This window comes from Emydura macquarii, unplaced genomic scaffold (genome assembly GCF_026122565.2).
Source record: "Emydura macquarii macquarii isolate MOO-44397 ecotype Brisbane River unplaced genomic scaffold, CSIRO-AGI_Emac_v2 contig_1790, whole genome shotgun sequence".
In the NCBI taxonomy this organism is placed as follows: domain Eukaryota; kingdom Metazoa; phylum Chordata; order Testudines; family Chelidae; genus Emydura; species Emydura macquarii.
This window is the reverse complement of record NW_027131927.1, coordinates 2,769,779-2,789,438: the sequence shown is the minus strand read 5'-3', so window position 1 is coordinate 2,789,438 and position 19,660 is coordinate 2,769,779. Positions and strand designations below refer to the sequence as shown.

The window sequence follows — 19,660 nt, the reverse complement described above, 5'->3', positions numbered from 1 at the left end:
TGGGGAAGGACTAGGTGAGGTTTCCTCAGCCAAGGGCAGAGAAGAATCCACCAAGTCCCTGAGACAGACGAGAAGCAGCAAAGTGACAGAACCCGATCCCCCCGCTCCAGGGGCTAACATCGTCCCAGCCCAGGTCACCGCAAGGCTCTTTGTGTAGTGGCAGCCATGCAACCAGCTACCCTGTCTGTTTGCACCGGGTGGGCTGTGAGAGTGCAAAGTGGGTGTGCTCTGATGTGCTGTTACACTGGCCTAGAACCCCCTGGTATGGTCACCAGTCTGGTGTGACAAATGCATGGGGTAGGGCCAATTCTTGAGGCATCTGATGGCCCTGGTTTGCTCTCGGTCACAGGGACACTGCCCAGGTATGCCTGTGATAGAGGTAAAGGTTCAGTCACGACACCAGTGTCCTGTCCCACTGGCCGGTACAAAGATGCCCTTTCTAGGACTTCTCCTTTTATGCACTGGAACAAATAAGATATGTAACACAATCCAGGTGTTGTTGGTTACCACCCTTCTCCTGGGACCTGCTAGTTCAAACAAAACATCCTCATCCATTATCCTGTCATCCCCTGCTTATCTTACAAGGGGTCAGGTTGCTCTTGCACCATCTCTTAATAATGTGTTTACATAGTAACTTGTGGTTTTGCATCCTCTTCTCTGGCCAGGAGCTTGCTATTCTGCCAAAGCCAATTCTGCTCTGATTCACAGCCTTTGGTTCCCATGGCTAGTTATGCCCAGGGCTTCAGCAAGTCCTTCGCAAGGGTGGGATAGATACGGAGTTAACATGTTGCAAGAGACCACTCAGGGTAAAGTGCAGGTAACTGGAGGAAGCAGAGTTGGTGGGTTACAGATTGTGGTAAAGACCCGTAAATCCAGTGTGTCTATTCAGATATGGTGGCTAGCACAATTCTGAAATGAAGCTCCTAGACTCGTCTTTTGAGGGTGTCATGCAGGTTCCCTTGGAGGACAAGGCCTGAGAGGTCAGATCTGAAGTGAGTGCTTCGGTACAAATGCACGCCCACAGGTGCTGGGGTGTTTCTGTCTTTTCTCGTTTTTCTGTGGGATTTCATTCCGGAGTGCAATGAGTGTCTGGTTTCACCTGCAGGGGTGGAGTTGGGCCATGTAGTGTGGTGGATGAGGTACTTTCCACATTGTGATAGGCATGTGTAGGACCCATGCCTCTTGAATTGTATGTTGCCGGGCGAGGGGTATTGATCATCATAGCAATACAGATATGTAACTCTCCCACTCCCTCCCCCCCGTTGGTTTTGTTGGCGATGCAGTATGTTTTCAGTCAATTCCGCCTCCCTGACTGGATCTTATTACTGAGCTGGTGCAGAAAAAGCCAGGGGGAAGAGGCAGTTGGAGGTGCAATTTGTGTCAGTTCCCTGCTCTGTGCCTCAGTTTCCTCTCACACCCTACATTTAGGCTGTAGGCTCTTCTGGACACGGGCAGTTTCTCATTCCCTGACTGTACTGTGCCCAGTCTCAGTTGAAGCCTATAGACCAGTGTTTCTCAATTGGTGTTCCGTGGAACCCTGGGGTTCTGCGGGAACACTGTTGGGGTTCCGCGAGCAGCTGTTCTCTGCGCCGCCGCAAGCAGCTGTTCTCCGCGCTGCCGAGAAAGGGAAGATGTCCCGGATTTTTCGGCGGAGGATATCGAGTGTAAGTGTAATTTAATTTATATTTAATAGAGAAACGCTGACCTAGTTGTTTGTATATAATTTGCTTATTTCGACATTTTTTTTGGCCCCATATGTAAAAATACTGTTAAGAGTTTGGGGGGTTCTGCAATTATTTATTGAGTTCAAAAGGGTTCCGTGGTCAAATTTAATTGAGAAACACTGCTATAGACACTACAATACTGATAACAATTCATAACTATCCACGGGTTAGATGCAACCATGCTTAGATTGAATGCTATGGGTTGCCCTAGTTGCCAGCGGACCGTCGCTGGCTACTAGTGAAAATGTTTGCAAGCCCCATGAATTTTAGCACGAGGGCCGCTGCATTCTGTAAACTTGTTCCTTTTTGTGATTGGCTGGCCTCCCTTTCACGAGAGGACCCGTTGTCCTATCAGAACACTGACTGGATGTTTACAAGCTACAAACAGCTTAGCAGCAAACCTGGTGACAGTTCCCAGTTGATTTCATAACCAGCCAAGTAGCTAAACTGATAACAACTCTCAGGGCCTGATTCCCCAGCTGGTGTGACTCGGTGTAACTGCACTTTACACCAACAGAGTACCTAGCCCAATGTGCTGGCCTCCCTAGACAGAATCCCACTGCTGCATCCAATGGGCTCCTGCCAGATTGAAGCAGAAGTAGCTTGTTGAAGATTGAATTGAGCATGACCTGGCGATGGTGTTCCAAGCTCCATAGGTGTCAACGCAGTTCAGTACTTGCTAAAGTTCACTCTCGTCCTTCAGTCATTTATTAACCGATGAATTTAACGTGCAATCAGATCGTTGATAAGAAGGAGATTAAAGGTGAACCGATTAACAAGAAAAGGGAAAAGCAGGTTGCTGTAATCCTGAAGTTACAAGGGTGACTAGGCAGAATTTAATGGCCGGATCCCCAACTTGTGGCCCCTTGAGCTAAACGGTGACGATTCTAATCTTTCTTTTGTGCTACATTTGTTCCTTGCATCTAGAAGAGCTCACAAAACCTTGGCTCTGGGCTGCTGGGCACAGCGTATGCACATGGAAGAGACACTCCCCACCGCGGAGAGCTTGCTGTCCATATGGACAAAAGGGGGGCAGGGAAAGAGGTGATAAATGACTCACCCCAGGTCAGTGGCAAACCCAGGAAGAAAACCCAGATCCTTCAACTCTGGGGGCAGCGCCGTAGCCATTAGACCGACACCCTGAAAACGAAAGCCTGACTGAATTTCATAAGTGCCGCGTGCACACAACCCCCAGGGACATCCGTCCATGGTTGCTACGACCATGCTGCGCCTCTGAAACACCTTTCGTGTTGGACGGGTCAGTGCAGTGCTGGGGAGGGTTGCAGAGGTGGCTGCCCAAGCATTGTAGCATAGCCCCGGGGCAGCAAGAAGGCACGGATCTGAACACTCCTTTGGAAGGAGCAGGATGCACTCTTTAGCACTGGGCAGGGATCCAGCCAAAGCAGAGGGGACATGGGCTTGCATCATGCTGCAGCTCTGACCTTTCCCAACATGGATGAACGTGCCACAGGCCTTGGGCAATTCCACCAGCTGGTTTAGGACAGGACAAGGCCATTTCCCAGCCCGTCTCTCTCCTTTTGGGCCAGCATTCCCCATCCACGTTACCACTGCCTTGGGTGTCCTGCTGAATCTGCAGGAGGGGTGGGAGGGAGCTAGACACCGTCTGCCCCACGGCATCAATTTGAATTGGGAGCAGAACAAAGAGCAAAGCAACCGCCATGTTCAAAACGGGAAAGAAAAAGGTGGTCTTGTGACCCCATTGCAATGTGGCTGGCTGATGAGGGGTGCTTTGGTCGCGGAGATCTGCAAACACCCGTGTCCCCTGCACCAGGAGGTTTTCCCAAGGTTGATGACCAAAGAGGAGATTGTGCGGGTGCGACGGGTGGGTTAAGCAATGTGGAGGGCAGTGCCTACCTGGTACAAATTGATATCTGGGCATTCGGGGCTGGCAAACAACCCTCCAAGAGAACAGCAGCTGAACGAGTCACCGCATCCACCATCGCTCTCGGCCTGGCCATCTATGTGTCTTGCCTCGTTGTCACCTCTGCCGGGGGAAAAAGAGGTCTCACCAGGGAAACCTGCCCTCAGGGTCCACTCCCCCCCCCCCCTCCCCCCCCCCTGGCTGATCAGGAACTTCCTGCAGATGAAATAGGGAGAAACCCTCCAGTTACTGAAGAAGATGAGCTGAGGTCTGCTGAAGAGGGTTGCTACGACCGTCCGGCTGTGACTGATAAAGAATGGGGCAAGCACCGGCTTCTGCGGAGGAGACTGTTTTTGGAATGTCTGACATCAGGCACACCCATCTGCCTGGTGTCTGACTGGCTGTACCCAAGCACACCCGACTGGCAGCCTATGTTTATATCAATTGCCATACATATCTGTGTATTTGTCAAATCGCCACACAGATCTGTATTTCTCAGTCCAGATGTGCAGTTCTCTCACTGGGCTAATGAGTTTCATATGACCCTCAGCAATAAAGTCTGGGCATCTCCAAGCAGTTAAAGTAACAGTAACAATCTCAAGCATGCGCTAGGCAAGGCAGAGATGATGTTAGTTGCTGGAGAGTTAGCTGTGACTTTTTAGAGCCATTATTCATTATGGGTCTGTCTAGCGAGTTCATAAAGACAATCTGGCATCACCCCTGTTTTCTGCAGGTTTGGGTACAAAAAAAAAATGTCAGGTCTCGGCCAAAAAAAATTCTGTTTTCAGCCAAATCTTTCATTTTTCAGCCAGTTGCCGAAAACAGACAAACAAACAAAAAAGGTTGGTATCCCAGTGTTTTGACAAAAACTCGACATTTTCCATGGGAAAAGTTCCCATTTTCTGACCACCTTTGCTCACGCCCCATCCAAGGATGCAACAGAGCTGAGTGAAAAGTTTCCTGAAGAGTGGAGTGAAAAGTATGGTCCAGTGATCATGGTCTATTTCAGATCCCAAGCCATTGTGATTCTATGCGGGCACGAGGCAATGAAGGAAGCCCTGATGGCCCATGCCAAGATGTTCAGCAGTTGAGGACAGCTGCGGACTGTTAAGGGCTTTGGTGAGGAGAATTCAACCTGCAGTACACCAGGGACCAATGCAAAACCAGCCCTACACCCAATTCAATCATCCGATCACTTTGCGTCACTGGACAGAGCTGGGATTTTAACCCCTTTCTAGCCCACCTGCCCTCCCCAGCAGAGCTGGCCAGGCTGCTGTTCTTTGCAAATGTCTGTTGTCATTTTTCATCCTGAGTTAAAAACCCATTTTCGTCCTCTGGGGGTGGTATTTGCCAACAGAGAGGGTGAAGCTCACCCATTTTGAATTTCATCTACACCCTGAGTGGTGGTATAACTGCTTCTGACAGATAGGGGCATGTGGGGACAGAAGGACGGACAGACAGAGAGAAAGAGGGGTGTATATGGGAAAGGAAGGATGGGTGCATAGATAGAGGCATATATATGGGGATGTGTAGGTTGGTGGCATGGTCCAGCTGGGCGTCGTGACCCTTCCTTGGGCCCAGGCTCCAAGGAAGACCCCAGCGCCTTGGTCTAGGGGAATAAGTCCAGCAGATTATGAGTCTGTAGCCCCGGCCTCTGGCGAGGTGGACTTACTTTGTAGTCAGTAGCCCCCTGGCCCTCACGTACGGCAGGGCTGACAATGAGTCCCTGACCCCGCCTTCCAGAAGGTGGGGCGGGAGAGCAGTCTATTGCCCTGGCCCTCAGGCAGGGCGGGCAGGCAAAGTGTGGCCTCCAGCACTCAAGCGGGGCAGGCAAGTACCAGTGTTCTATAGCCCCCGGCCCTCAAATCGGGCGGGGCTGGTAAACAGTCTGAGGGGCAGAGCAGACAAAACAGTCGATAGCCCCTCGGCCTTCCCACAGGCGGTGCGAGCAAAGCAGTGTACAGCCCCCGGCCCTTAAGCCGTGCAGGACTGGTGAAGGAGTCAATAGCCCTTGGTCCTCAAGCGGGCAGGGCAGGCAAAATAGTCTAAGGCCCCCGGCCTTACAGGCTCCCAGCTACTAGGGCCTGGCAGCCTGGGCAGGCTCCGGTCGGTGGGTGGTTGTTCCAAACCACCACAGGGCCTCGGTCAGGCCCAGACTGCAGCCTCTGGAAAGACCTGTCTGCCTACAGCAGCAGCTTCCCCCTGACTGAGCTGCTCGGCCGGCCTTTTATATTTCCCTCCCCGGTCCTGGCTCTGCCCCTCTGCTTCCTGGTGACTTGGCCTGAAGGGCCTGGTTCTGTCCAGTAGCGGTGTCACGACCCTTCATCGGGCCCAGGCTCTGAGGAAGGCCACATTGCCTTTCTACAGGATGGATAGAGGCATATATATGGGGATGGATGGATGGACAGAGAGAAAGGGGTGTATATGGGAAAAGATGAAAGGACGGATGGATAGATAGAGGGGTGTATATGAGGCTGGACAAACAGACGAGTGTTTATAGGGAAGATGGATGAATAGATAGATAAAGAAGAGTATACGGGGATAGATAGTGAACAACGGTTAATGGATAGATAGATAGATGCACTAAAATATGACTGACTGACAGCTAAGGCAGGTCATGTGACATTTGTTATTGCACCAGCGTCTGCCAGCAGATGAGACACGTTTTGAGCTACACAGAGCTTTTCTGGGGCACGGAGAAAGGTAACCCGAACATCTGAACTCAATACAAGGCGGGGCACAGGCTACCTTCACCAGAGCCAAGGAAGAGCTCTGTGCAGCTGGAAACGTGTCCCATCCTCCAGCAGCAAATGCCGGTCCAATAACAGATATCACCTGCCCCACCTTGTCTAAAGGCCTGCCAGCGAATGGGTTCTGTCCAGCTAAAGGGAAAGGGAACAAGAGATGTTGTTAAAACACAAGCCTTACTTGCTACATTACATTTCCAGTGTTTGAACCCTCCCCCCCCTTCCCCCCCCCCCCGCACCTCTGCCATGTATATTTAAAGCAGTGGTTCCCAACCTTTTCAGCTCAAGGGCCACAGATGTCATGTTTACAACCCTGAAGGGCCACCAGTCTCTGCATGCAGCCCCCCTCCCACCCCACTGCAGTCAGATGGAAGGAATTCAGTGAGGAGGCTGCCCCCTCGCTGATCTCCTGTCTCCCTGGCTGCAGCAGGGAAACCACATGTGTCCTGTAGCCCTGTACGCTCCACCTGGCTCCCTAGGCAGTGGCTCCCTTCTGCAGCCAGGGACAGGAGATCAGTGTTCCCCTCCCTCTGGCTCCAGCAGGAGCCCCAGCACTTAGGGACCCAGGCGGAGCACTTTGCTGTGCTCCCTGCTACAGCCAGGGGGAGGGAAGGGCTGATCTCCTGTCCCCTTGGCTGCAGCAAGGAGCCTGTACCGGTCTTTTAGCCCCAGGGAAACATGCTCCACCTGGGTCCTTAGGCAGTGGCTCCCTTCATCTGGATTCATGGGGATCACTTTCAGGCTACTGGGCCGCACCCTCTCCACATCTGCCTCCTCTCGGGGGCTCTCCCTTGGGGCTGATGGCACCACTAAATCACTGTTCCTTCTCACAGGAACTTCCTCTAATAAGCTGGAGCTAAGCTCACTGCTTGACCTGGGGCTGGTGGTCGACTTAGGATGCCTCCGTTTGCTCCTAATTATCCCCTTAGTTTTCTTCAATTCAAGTGACAGGGCTGCGATTCTCCTTTCACACAAGGAGTGACCTGCCCCTGCCCTGTGCCCCTCCTTGATCTCTCAGGAGCCACTTTACTGCCGCCCCTGACTCTTCCAAGTTTGCAGTCAGTCTCCTGACTTCTTTCTCTCTTGCTGAGAGTCTGTCAAACCCGTGACCTGCACCTCCAGCTTGTTCAGCTGGGTAGCCTGTGTCAGGTCCTTTACCCTGGACCATTCTTCTCGTCTTGCCAGCTCGGCTGCTTGTAATTCCTGCTCTTTCAGCAGCTTGGTAATACGAGCTTCATGTAAACCAACCTCCCCCAAGAGCTGGGCCACTCGGCACGTCAGCTCGTTCACTACGGTGGCTAGCTTGTGAGCAACCACATCCAACCCGTACCACAGAGCCCTTTTCTTTTCTTTTTTTTGAAGGACGCGGCCTTCCCGCCATAAAGTCCTCCCAATGGCTGCACAGATCCTCCTATGCTGTGGCCCCTCTGAACAACCCCGCCTCCCAGGGATTTTTCCCCTTCCCTAAAACATGGAGACAGGAGTCCAGACTTTCTTTATTGGCTGGTTCCAGCCGCTCGCTCCGAACTTGCGAGTTCCACTCATGGTACCGGTCGGTTCTTCGGCGGCTTTCACCGCACTATCTCCCTGCACTACCTACCTTCCTGGCTAGCGTAGGCTCTGAGCGCTCTGCTCCTCGCTCACGGAGCGTCCCTGCTCCTCTTGCTGCTGCAGCTGCTCCACTTGCAGCTCTGCCAGCAGCTAGGCTGGCCCAAACGATGGTTGTTGCCTGTTTCCCTTCAAGCAACCTGCTTGCCTCCCCAGTCAAAACGCGGCTGAGGTTCCCTTCTCAGGTTGTGGCACCCCTCCTCGAGGTCTGCTTTCTGCAAGGCCCAGACCAGCCTTCTCGACCAGCGGGTCGGGTGGTTCCCTTTGGCTGACACCTCAGCACGGTACCTTCCCGGGACAACCCTTGCCATAGGACGCTGTCCTCAAAGGTCTGCCTCAGCCCGACTGCTGAGTCGACAGCTTTCCTTAGCCTTAGGGACCCTCCTGCGCAGCTGGTGTCTGCTCTCAACTCCCCAGTGTAACACAACAATCCGCCCAAAAATCCAATCCAGTGTTAGTCAATTCACTTCAGGGTCCCTTCGTGGTCACCAAATTGTGAGTCCAAATGTGGTTCCCTCATTCGTTTGACCTGATGACCGGAGCTGTCACCGGGCGAACTGACAGAGACTGACAGCCAGTGAAGTGCGAACAAACAGCTTTAACTGGGGGCGTGTTGAAATCCACGCTCCCACTTAACACAACAATCACAATTAACACTGCTGTCGAGAATAGGGATGGGGAGTGAACCCCAGGCCCAGTACCTTAGAACACAACCCCCCTCTGGTCCCCTCAGCCCGCGCTGGTATTTACTGTTTCTTTTCTCTCCCACCCAGGTTGTGCTGGTCACGGTCTCCTTTGCTGGAACCGGCTCTCTCCAGGTAAGTCGGCTTCGTCTGCTTCTCCTCCTAGCCCCGTCTGCTTCTCCTCCTCGGTCCGTAGCCGTGCACAGTACCGTTACCTCACCAGGCTCCCACTCAGATGGGCAGCCCCTTGCCCTGGCACTCCCTGCCTTAAATAGCTTCCCAGGGGCTGATCTTAGCCAATCCGCTGCTGGGATTTTCCCGCCTTTTGCTGTCACCGGGCAGACTTCACCTGCTGGCAGCCTGCCAAGTGTTAGCATCCTGCCTGCCTGAGGCCAATTCCAAAATGGCTTCTAAATCCAAGATGGAGTTTAACGTTGTCATTTCTTTATTTACAATCGAGGAAGGGTACATGAAACATCTGCCTAACACAGCAGGAGCCCCAGCACCTAGGGACCCAGGTGGAGCGCTTTGCCGTGCTCCCTGCTACAGCCGGGGGGAGGGAAGCGCTGATCTCCCGTCCCCTTGGCTGCAGCAAGGAGCCTGCACTGGTCTTTTGGCCCCAGGGAAACGCACTCCGCCTGGGTCCTTAGGCAGCGGCTCCCTTCTGTAGCGAGCAGGAGGGGAGTCAAGGGCCACTTTGAAAGCCCTTTTGACCCCCAGGCCACAGGTTGGGAACCACTGATTTAAAGGCTTTTGAACAGGACGTTGGCCGTGATACTAAACAAGCTGAAATCTGTAGATCCCAAATCTGAGCCTCAACCTGCTCGGCTAATTCCAAGACGTTTCAGTGTTTTCAGCCGCAAACTTTTTGTCCCAATTCTGTAGGTGCTTGGGCCCTCGCCACGGGAACCTGTGACTCCCCTAGGAGCCCTTAGCATTGCATTTTTACCCTAAAACATCCCACTTGGTACCAGCCGAGCTGGCCTCAGCTTTCACTGACTTTTATCGACATTTTTGTGTCCCAGGCTGAGTTGGACTTTTGTGCGTTTGGAGAGAGGGGAGGAAGGGGCACCGCTGGTCCTGTGCACTGGCCTGAGTGAATGACTTGGCCCCATTCCCACAGGATGACTAAGCATCCTCCAACCCCTCCCAGCTCCGTGCACCGGCCCCTGTACCCTCCCCAACATCCTTGGCCCCCTGGCATCGCTTTTCATTCAGAGCAGCATGAAAGATGCAGAGCGCAAGGCATCCATCCTGTTCCCACTGGAAAGAAAACATAGCTGGTGCGTTGGCACCGTTGCAGCCCAACTGGTTATGGGTAGGCATGCATTGGCCCGGGGTATCTGTCAACACACACGCCCCTGGCTCCAGAGGCTTTCACAACGTTGACAAACAAGACAATAATGATTGGGCATGTGACTGGTGGATTAGAGAAGTGTTTGCCCAGGGCTGTTATGTAATGCAGAAGGCAGGATCAGACTTGACCTGGAGTAAATATATTCTGGGCTGGCAGTGGCAAACCACACTTCAGAAGAGCAGCGACAGATCAAGTGACGCCACACACCATGGAGCTGGCTGGAGCCATTGCCATCTTCCTGGGCATCTATGTGTGTTGCCTCATTGTCGTCGCAGCCTGGAAAAAGCCGTCTCGCTATAAAAACCTCCCCCCCGGTCCCACTCCCCTCCCGCTGATTGGGAACTTCCTGCAAATGAAGATTGGAGAAACTCTAAAATCATTCGAGAAGGTGAGTCACGGAAAGAGTCACCACTACTGACCAGTTGTGACTCTGAATGAAGAACATGCCAGGAGCCAGCTTCTAGAAAGGCAATTTTCTTTGAAAATCTGTCTGTCTATCCTTATATACACGTCTAGCTATCCCTCTATCCATCCCCATACACCCTTCCATCTAACTCTTTGTCCGGCCCCGTACACACCATCTAGCTAGCCAGCCCCATGCATGCCCCTCTAGCTAGCCAGCTAGCCAGCTCCATGCACATCTATCTATCTATCTATCTACCTACCTATCTATTTTATCTAATCTAATCTAAACTAATTCACCTGCCCCTCTATCTGTCTAGTGATGAAACAATCGCCATAGGCACTTTGCTGTAGGGGGCTGTAGGTGCTCACCAGTGGCATTCTGTTGTTTTCCTTGTTGGGTCTGTCCTGTAGTAGGTGACTTCTGGCAGTTTTCAGCCAAGAATTTTTCAGTTTTTGTCAGTTTTCAGTGCAAACTTTTTTTCCAGGTTTTGGGCCCCAAAAAATTCCATTTCAACCCAAAAATGTTTCTGTTTTCAGCTGTGATTGGTTCTGGTTTGGGCAGGTTTTTTTCAGGGGGAAGGGGAATGGAATTTTCGGTAGTCAAAAACAAAACTAAAAAGGTTTTGCTTTTTGTTTTTTTGAAACAAAGTCGACTTTTTCCTTGGAAACAGTTCCCATTTCCCGACCACCTCTGATCATTCCCCTGGGCAGTCAGACTCTCTAGGCCAAAGGTGCGGAACAGTCCCCTGTTCTGTTGATTTCCTATACAGCTGAGTGAAAAGTACGGGCCGGTGTTCACGGTCTATTTCGGATCCAAACCCATCGTGGTTCTGTGCGGGCACGAGGCGGTGAAGGAAGCACTGGTGGACCAAGCCGAGGAGTTCAGCGGGAGAGCACTCGTGCCAACTGTAGAGAAGAACTTTCACGACTTTGGTGAGGAGCAGTCAACATGCGATAGTCAACAGACTTAAAGGGCCAGATCCCCGGCTGGTCTAAACTGATGTAACTTCCACTGATTTGCGTGGAATGACACCAGCTCCAGATCTGAACCAGTTTCAGCTTTTGCTAACAGGATTTCACAACTTGACATGCTGAAGAACTTCTCAGGGTATCAGGAGAACCACAATACTAAAGTATTCCCAATAACCATGTGGGTTTCCCTTTTCTCTCACACCCTCACATGTCCAGATTCACTGCAAGCTTTGCATCCGCCAGCCAAGGCAAACTAACCCTAAGCTCAATTTAAACCATGCAGTCGGGCTGGGTTAGTGCAATGTTGCATCACTGGCCCATTGGTGGGACTTGAATCCCTGACTTCTGCATCCCTGTTTTGTCCCTTAACCACCCTCCCACTCAGGCAGAGCCAGCCTGGGTGCTGCCCCTTGCTAATTTCAATTGCAGTTTTGCTTCCTGAGTTGAAAACTGTTTTCTTCCTCTAGGGGTGGTTTTTGCCAATGGGGAGCGGTGGCGGCAGCTGCGCCGATTCTCCCTCACTGTCCTGCGGAATTTTGGGATGGGGAAGAAAAGCATCGAGGAGCGGATCCAGGAAGAGGCCCAGTTTCTGCTGGAGACCTTTAGAAACACAAAAGGTGACTCAAATTAGTAGCACTTACCCCACCCAGGGGGGATGGGTCCAGCCTACGTACCTTTCAAATCCCCCGTAAGCCCTGGTTTGAGGACTTGTGTGGTCTGGGCTGTTTCTCTGCACCGGGGGTGAATTTCACCCATTTTGAATTTCATCCACACACAGAGGGATATTAAAAGAACCCCAAGAAACAAAAATCTGGGCATGTTTAGACTTGAGAAAAGAAGATTGAAGAGGGAGGAAACCTGAGAACAGTCTTCAGATCTGTGGAGGGCTGTTACAAAGAGGATGGTGATCAATTGTTGTCCATGTCTCTAAGACATAAAACAAGAAACAATGGGCTTAATCTGCAACAAGGGAGATCTAAGTTTGATATTAGGAAAAATGTTCTAACTCTAAGGATCGCTAAGCCATGGAACAGGTGGTTTAGGGAAGCTGTGGAATTCCCATCACTGGAGGTTTTGAAGAACAGGTTGGACAAACAGCTGTCCAGGGATGGTCTAGATTTAGTTGTTTCTACCTCAGCATGGGGGGAGCTGGCCTAGATGGTTTCTTGAGATCCCTTGCACCACAGAATCATAGAAATGTTGGGCTGAAACTACTCGGCTAGATAGATATAGCTTAAAAAGTCATGTAGCAAACTTCCCACTTTTGAACCACTTGGCACTTCTCCGTATTGCATCATGGATTCCAAGGTCAGAAGGGTCCAAGGTCACTCTGAAGATCTAGTCTGACCTCGTGCATAATACAGTCCAGGGAAGTTCTCCAAAACAATTCCTGTTAGAACAGTTATGAAGTATCCAAGTCAGCTCCTAAGCTCACTTAATGTTAGCTGCTCCTCTTACCCTTCTGACCACACGACCCCTTTTCCCTTCTCTCCCCACATACGCTAGCGGAACCTTTTGACCCAACCTACTTCCTGAGCCGGGCTGTCTCCAACGTCATCTGTTCCATCGTCTTTGGCAACCGCTTTGACTATGAAGACAAAGAATTTCTCTCCTTGCTGAAGATGATGAACGAAAGCTTTCGGGAGATAAGCTCCCGTTGGTCACAGGTATGTCCTGCTTGCAATTAAACGGTTGGTGTTTTTGTTGCACTTGGGTTACGGCAGATAACCATGTGCTGGGGCACCAGAGCAAATCCAGAGTAATTCTATTGAGGGGAGTCCAAATTCACATTGACGTAACTGACAGTCTGCATCTGGGGGTGGACCAAAAGCTATTCTGTGTGTGTCCCTTCTCTTTTCAGTTCTATGACATGTATGCGAGTTTCCTCAAATATTTCCCTGGCCCTCACACTAAAATCTACTACATACTTGAAGACATGAGAAAGTTTATTGAGAGGAGAGTGAAGGAGAACCAAGCAACACTGGATCCCAGTTCTCCCCGGGACTTTATTGACTGTTTCCTGGTCCAAATGGAAAAGGTACAGAACTGTGAACTGCGGGAACTGAGTGACTGGCAGGGATGATCTTTGAGTAAACCCAATGCTAGGGCCACCAGATATTGTCACAAAGGACCAGAGTCATGTGTATTCACTAACAACAAATACCAGGATTCCCCCCCACAAAATAGCAGCACACTGATTTTGCAAAGTTCCTATAGGAATATTTTTGCAAATCTCTATTTTTAAGACCAGCTTTTCCTGTGGCTGGGGAAATTCTCATGCCGATGTTTTATCGTATGTTTATTTTTCCCAAGGAAAAGCAAAACCCTGCCAGTGAATTTAACATCAAGAACTTGGAGCTGACCACGCTCAACTTGTTCTTCGCCGGGACGGAGACTGTCAGCTCCACCCTGAGATATGGCTTCCTGTTCCTAATGAAACACCCGGAGGTCCTAGGTAACTAAGGAAAGCTAATAATTTGTTAACTGAATTACAAGGTTAAAAAACAGGGTGAAATTTGCTCCTGTGCAAAGAGTCAGCAAATGACCTGGCCACCGCTTACATCCTCATTACGGTAGCAGTTAGGATATGTCTCCACTGCGCACTAAGCCCAGGTGTGGGTTGGGCTTCTGGACTTGGAGTTTCCAAGCCTGTGCTTGAGCATCCACCTGGGTTTGCTGGACCCGGATCTCACAGCTAGCCTCCCTGTACTGCACTGCACCATCCTGACTCGGGTCTGTGGCCAGGGCTGCAGCCACACTGCAAAATGACAGAGCTGGACCTGAGTCACAGAGGGAGTCAGACTCTGACCCACCCAGCAGGTTCCTAGGACCCAGGCCCTGAGTGCTCGCTGACCCGAGTCAGGCTGATTTGCGTGTGGACACAAAGGGGGGTTGGTCTCAAACCTGAGTCATAGCCTGAGCGGAGTGTGCAGTGTAGACATAGCCTTAGACGGAGGCCGGTGAGCTGACACACCAAGCAGCCCAAGGAAGAGTTATTACCGAGCGGGAAAGGAGAGGGTAAGACATTTACCTGAGGTCACCCAGAGGCAGGAATCAAACCCAGAGTGCTCGGGTCCCAGCCTAACATTTTAACCCCAAGGCCTTCCCGTAGTGCTGAGAGCCAGTCTCCCAGGCTCTCATGGGAGATATGCCGGGCAGTGGGGCTAACCACACCTGTCTCTTATACATCACTTTCATCAGTAGATCTCAAAGGGCTTTGCAATGGAGGTCAGTCTTGTTATATGGAAACTGAGGCACAGGGCAGGGCACCAACTAGCCCAAGGCCAGCTGCAGAACCAGAAAGAAAATCTGGGTCTTCTATGTCCAGTCCAGTGCTCTGCCCATTAGGCAACAGTGCCTTGGGCCCACCGCTCTGTGCAGGGGTGAATTCCGCTCAACACCACACTCCTCACCCCTGAGCGGCTTATGGGATCCACCAGACCATGGTGTAAACTCTGTTGGTGTCGTTGGCAGAAAAGTTGCACGAGGAGATCGACCGGGTGATCGGCCAGAATCGTGTCCCGGCCATCGAGGACCGGAGCCAGATGCCCTACACGGACGCCGTTATCCACGAGATCCAGCGGGTCAGCGACCTGATTCCCATGGATGTGCCACACACCGTGATCCGGGACACCCAGTTCAGAGGCTACACCATCCCCAAGGTGGGGAGAGAGCAGGCAGGGGCGCAGGCGGCAAAGTCGGGGAGATTCAGGGTCCAATTCTCAGCTGGTGTAAATGGGCTCAGGGGAGCTGGGCCATGTACAGCAGCGGGGGATCTGGCCCCGTTCTCGGTTACCTGAGACCTTCCCGCTGAGTGGTGCTGCTCCTGCGTAATGCCAGCGTGCATTCTGACCGCGTCGTGCTTTGCTTCCCAGGGCACCGAGATCTACCCCATGCTCAGCACCGTCCTGCACGACCCCAAAAAGTTTAAAAACCCAGAAAGCTTCAACCCCGGGAATTTCCTGGAGGAGAATGGTCGCTTCCAGAAGAATGACGCGTTCGTGCCATTTTCCTCAGGTAATCTCTCTATCCGCCCCATACGCACTCATCTGTGTCTGCATCTATCTGTCCATCCATCCACCCCCATACATTATCTATCTATTCATCCATCCCCTACACACTCCATCTATCCTAATCCACACTCTGTCTGTCTGTCTGTCTGTCTGTCTATCCCCTACACACTCCGTCTATTCTAATACACACTCATCTGTCTGTCTATCTATCCCTGTACACACTCCATCTATCATAACACACACCCACTCTCTCTCTCTGCACCTAAGCACGGTGGAATCTGAATAACAATCACAAAGTTCAGTTCCCCCCTCTGCAGAGCTGGACTTTTTCCTTTCTAGTGCTAAGAATCCCCTCTGCGTTTGCATCCGGCTGTTGCAGATTTTCACTCCTGCTCCGAGAGTGAGCCGACCCCTCCCTGCCCACCCCGGTGCCTCCATGCGGCCGACAATTTGCTCACCCCGGTGCCCCTCCCTCTTGTCACTCGTAGGGAAGCGGATCTGCCTGGGAGAGGCGCTGGCCCGCATGGAGCTCTTCCTTTTCTTCACCACCATCCTGCAGAGCTTCACTCTGAAGCCCCTGATGGCCCCCAAGGACATTGACACCACTCCGCTGGAGACCGGCTTTGCCAACATCCCCCCCTTCTACCAGCTCTGCATAGTCCCTCGTTGAGGGAGACAAGGCGCAGGGCCCCCGTCTGTCTGAGAAACCATGGCTGACGGGGGCCACCAGCAACAGAATAGGATGGATTCTCCATTACCCCCTTCCTGCTCCTGGAGTTAAAGTAGCTTTAAGCTCCCTGGGTTCAGTTACAGCAGCCTTGGGGCTGCTCTGACTCATGCTCTGCCCCTTATGGGCCCTGGGGGGCAGAGAATAGCCACAGAGCAGTGTGTCTTGACTGCACCCCTCATCCACCCCTATGGGCCAGGGAGCTATATACTCTACACCCAGGGCTGTGAGTAGTGTGGGTGCAGGGCCCTCACACCAGATCCATGTTGGCCAGGAAGGCCCCCGGGCGAGAGGGAGCCTGGCTGGCACTGATTTAACTGCCCTGACTTCCTTGGAGCGAATCCTTATTTACACCAGCATGAGCGAGAACAGAATGCAGGGCCAGGATCTCCTTCCGCCAAAGGAGCCGAGATCTTGCTCCGACACAGGCCAAGGCTGCTCCCAAGAGTTACGTTGCTCGGTGGGGTGTGTGTGTGTGAACCCCACCCCTCCGAGCAACGCAGCGCGGGGCGATGCAGACAGTGCTAGGTGGAAGGAAGAATCTTCCCCCGACCTAGCTCTGCGTCTCCGGGAGGTGGATTAAATACGTCAACAAGAGACCCTCCCCCAGCTGTCCCGTTGCTGGAGCATCTACGCTGAAGCATTTCAAGTGTAGGCAAGCCCGCAGCAACACCTGCCTGGGTGCATGAAATCATCGGTTCTCAGTAACTAGGGACAAGATCCCAGACGGCCAAAGCACCAAGGCTGGTGTGTGCTGCACGTTGGGGGCAGTCAGAGGATGCCCATATGGCGGACAGCACGTGCCCATTGACTCCTAGGCCGCCCCCTCCTGGCCCAGGGGTGCTGCGGTGATCCCTCACTGTCAGAATAGCGCAGCGGGTTCTTAGCAGCTGATGTGAACCGAACCACTTAAACTGCTCCCGCCAGGGTTTGTGTGTCATGATTTATACTCGCAATGAAGCTGCTGGAAAACAGAGAGCCCCGGTGGGGGTCCCTTGACCTGCAATTTTAACTCCATGTCCACTGGCCACTTGCGTAGGCAGATGTTTCTGTGGTGAGGCCCTCTGCTGTCACTGGACATTGTCCCAGACGTGCTGGGTTTATAATGTCTGGCACCCTTCCTACGTCTGCCAAGAGAAGGAAAGTCGGGATTTGATTGTATGCTATGTTATCTTGTATTAATTGGTTTGGTTTTTTTCCTATCCCACTCTTTGGAGCTATTTCAGCCCCCAGCTTATTAAAGACAATAAAAACATGATGTGTTTGTAGAAGACCACTTACTAAAATTGTGTGGAACACCATTCATTTATTGGTTAGTTTTCCTTCATTTTCACAATCTATCCATCCATCCTCAGACACACCCATCTACCTATCTGTGTCTCCCTGCCTGTCATGTTTTCAGATAGCTACAAAACACAGATTTTAAAAGGATTTCAGGCATTGCCACACTCAGTGTTGCAAGACCTAACAGATTTAGGATTCTGAAGCTCATTTTCAAAAGGGACTTAGGCATGCAGCAACGCCTATGTACCTATAAAAACTGGCCCTTTCTCCAGGAAACAATAAATGTTTGGATAATCTCCTTAAATATTTGTCTTTTCATTAGCCTCATCCTCTCCAATGGTTTAGATTTACCTGGCTTAGTGTTTGTTTACAGAAAGCTAATCCAAATCCTCAGTGGCTTTTATTTTTCATATTTTCCCTGGTTTCTTACTTTTCTATTGTGGGTCCCAAGGCTTGGCTGGCCACACACAAACTCCCTGCTCAGTGCTAGGTAAACAGAAGTGTCTTACGCACCTGTGCAACCCGCGGAGTCATGCTGGGAGCCGGCAGGTGGAATTTTCCAACCTCTCCAAAAGGCTGGGTGGGAAACATCTTCAAACAGCCAACTTAGTGGGGTGTTACCAATGGCTGCTCTGGAGAGCGTGATGTAGTGGAGTGACAGCTCGGACTCCTGGGTTTTCAGGCTGTGCCACCGACCCGCTGCATGGGCTTGAACAAATCACTTTCCCCTGCTGTTTTAGAGAGGGAGAGTTAAGGTGCTGGGCTGGACTAGCAATTCCCAGTCTCTGCCACAGACTCTCTGTGTGACCTTGGGAGAGTTAGTTAATCTTGCCAGGCCCCAGGTCCCCATCTGTAAAATGGGGATAATGAGTCCGTCTTGTGTGTTTAGAGGGTGAATTCTTGGGGGCAAGGACTGTCTCTCACTGTGTCTGTGCAGCGCCTGGCACGACAGGGCCCTGAGCTTGGTTGGAGTCTGTGCAGCACCCGGCACAACGGGGGCCTTGATCTCAGGCGGGATCTATGCAGCACCCAGCACAGCAGGGGCCTTGATCTTGGTCCGGGTCTGTGCAGCACCTGGCACAACAGGGGCCTTGATCTGGGGCGGGATCTCTGCAGTGCCTGGCCCAACGGGGCCCTGATCTCAGTTGGGATAATGTTTCTTCGGGGACAAGGATACCCCTTATGAAAGGCTGCCCAAGTCCTGGCAGTGCCCGACCTCTTGCCATCTCCCTGTGAAACTGTTGATTATTCTTGAAACCTCTCGAGTGCGGGGCTGGGAGAGCAGCGATGCGAGGAATTTGGGAGTGTTGCAGAAGAAGAGTGGCTTTGAGCTCTGTACACAAAGTCCTGCGTGCTGATCCAACGCTGGCCGAGGAGAGGGCAAACCCTGCCAGGGGAGCGGGCGGCTCTCGACGGGCTTTCCTCAGCCGCTCTTAAACCGGCTCCCCCTGCAAGCACTGGCAAGCTCTCGGCAGTGCAGTGCCTGGTTCTGGATCATGGACGTTCACCATTCCTCTGCCGTTGAACTCGGTGAAGGTCTGCAGCGAGTGTTTGATCGGTAAACAGGCCAGAGTTAACAGGGGAGTTCACCACCAGAGCAAAGAGAGATTCAGTGAGCTCACTGTTATGCAATGCCTGAATTCAATCCCTGTTTACCATGGGGAGAAATTCACATCCTGGACAGAAGCCAGCGCCAGGTCCAGCCACCCCTGTAGCCCTGAAACTGAGCCCAGGGCTTTGGTGCTACACAAGTGCTTGGCTTTCAGGCCGAAGTGGGGCCGATGCCACCTTGTGCTGGGCCTCATGGCAGCCCCTGGGGAGGTACAAAAAACCGGGGCATCCGGGACGATCCTGCACCCATAGCTCTGGCCAGCGGGACATGTGCACCGAGTACTTGGTCAGCTTTCCTGGGATAGCTATGTCCAAATAGGGCTGATGCTGGAAAAAAGGGGAACGGGTGGGAACCGTGCTGAGGGCGGCCATGGGGCTTAGAAAGGAGGAAGAAAATAGTTCAGGAAATAAAGATGCCGTGATCGTCAAGAGTATTTGCTCTAAAGCTTTTGGTTCGGCCAATGAATTCAGCACTTCCTGGGCCAGACCCTCAGCGAAGGTTATTTGGCGTGAGGCTGCCGGGCCGGAGGCGAATTGCACTTTCCCTTGTGGAGTCATTCGCAGCCGGGCAGAAGCCAAGGCACCACATCTGCAAAATGCCACACCGTGGGAATACCAGTGCTGGACAGAGCCCAGAACAGAACCCA

General features: G+C 52.1%; 1 protein-coding gene across 1 annotated transcript; it reads left to right on the top strand.

Moving 5' to 3' along the window:
• The first annotated feature begins 10,088 nt into the window (after positions 1 to 10,088).
• On the top strand, positions 10,089 to 17,391 carry LOC137158756 (cytochrome P450 2G1-like). The gene is given in 10 exon segments (XM_067556615.1): positions 10,089 to 10,181; positions 10,183 to 10,389; positions 11,177 to 11,339; positions 11,846 to 11,995; positions 12,885 to 13,045; positions 13,240 to 13,416; positions 13,692 to 13,833; positions 14,853 to 15,040; positions 15,254 to 15,395; positions 15,880 to 17,391. Coding segments are annotated over 10 exon segments (1,590 nt in total). The 5' UTR covers positions 10,089 to 10,103; the 3' UTR covers positions 16,062 to 17,391.
• The last annotated feature ends 2,269 nt before the right edge of the window (positions 17,392 to 19,660 follow it).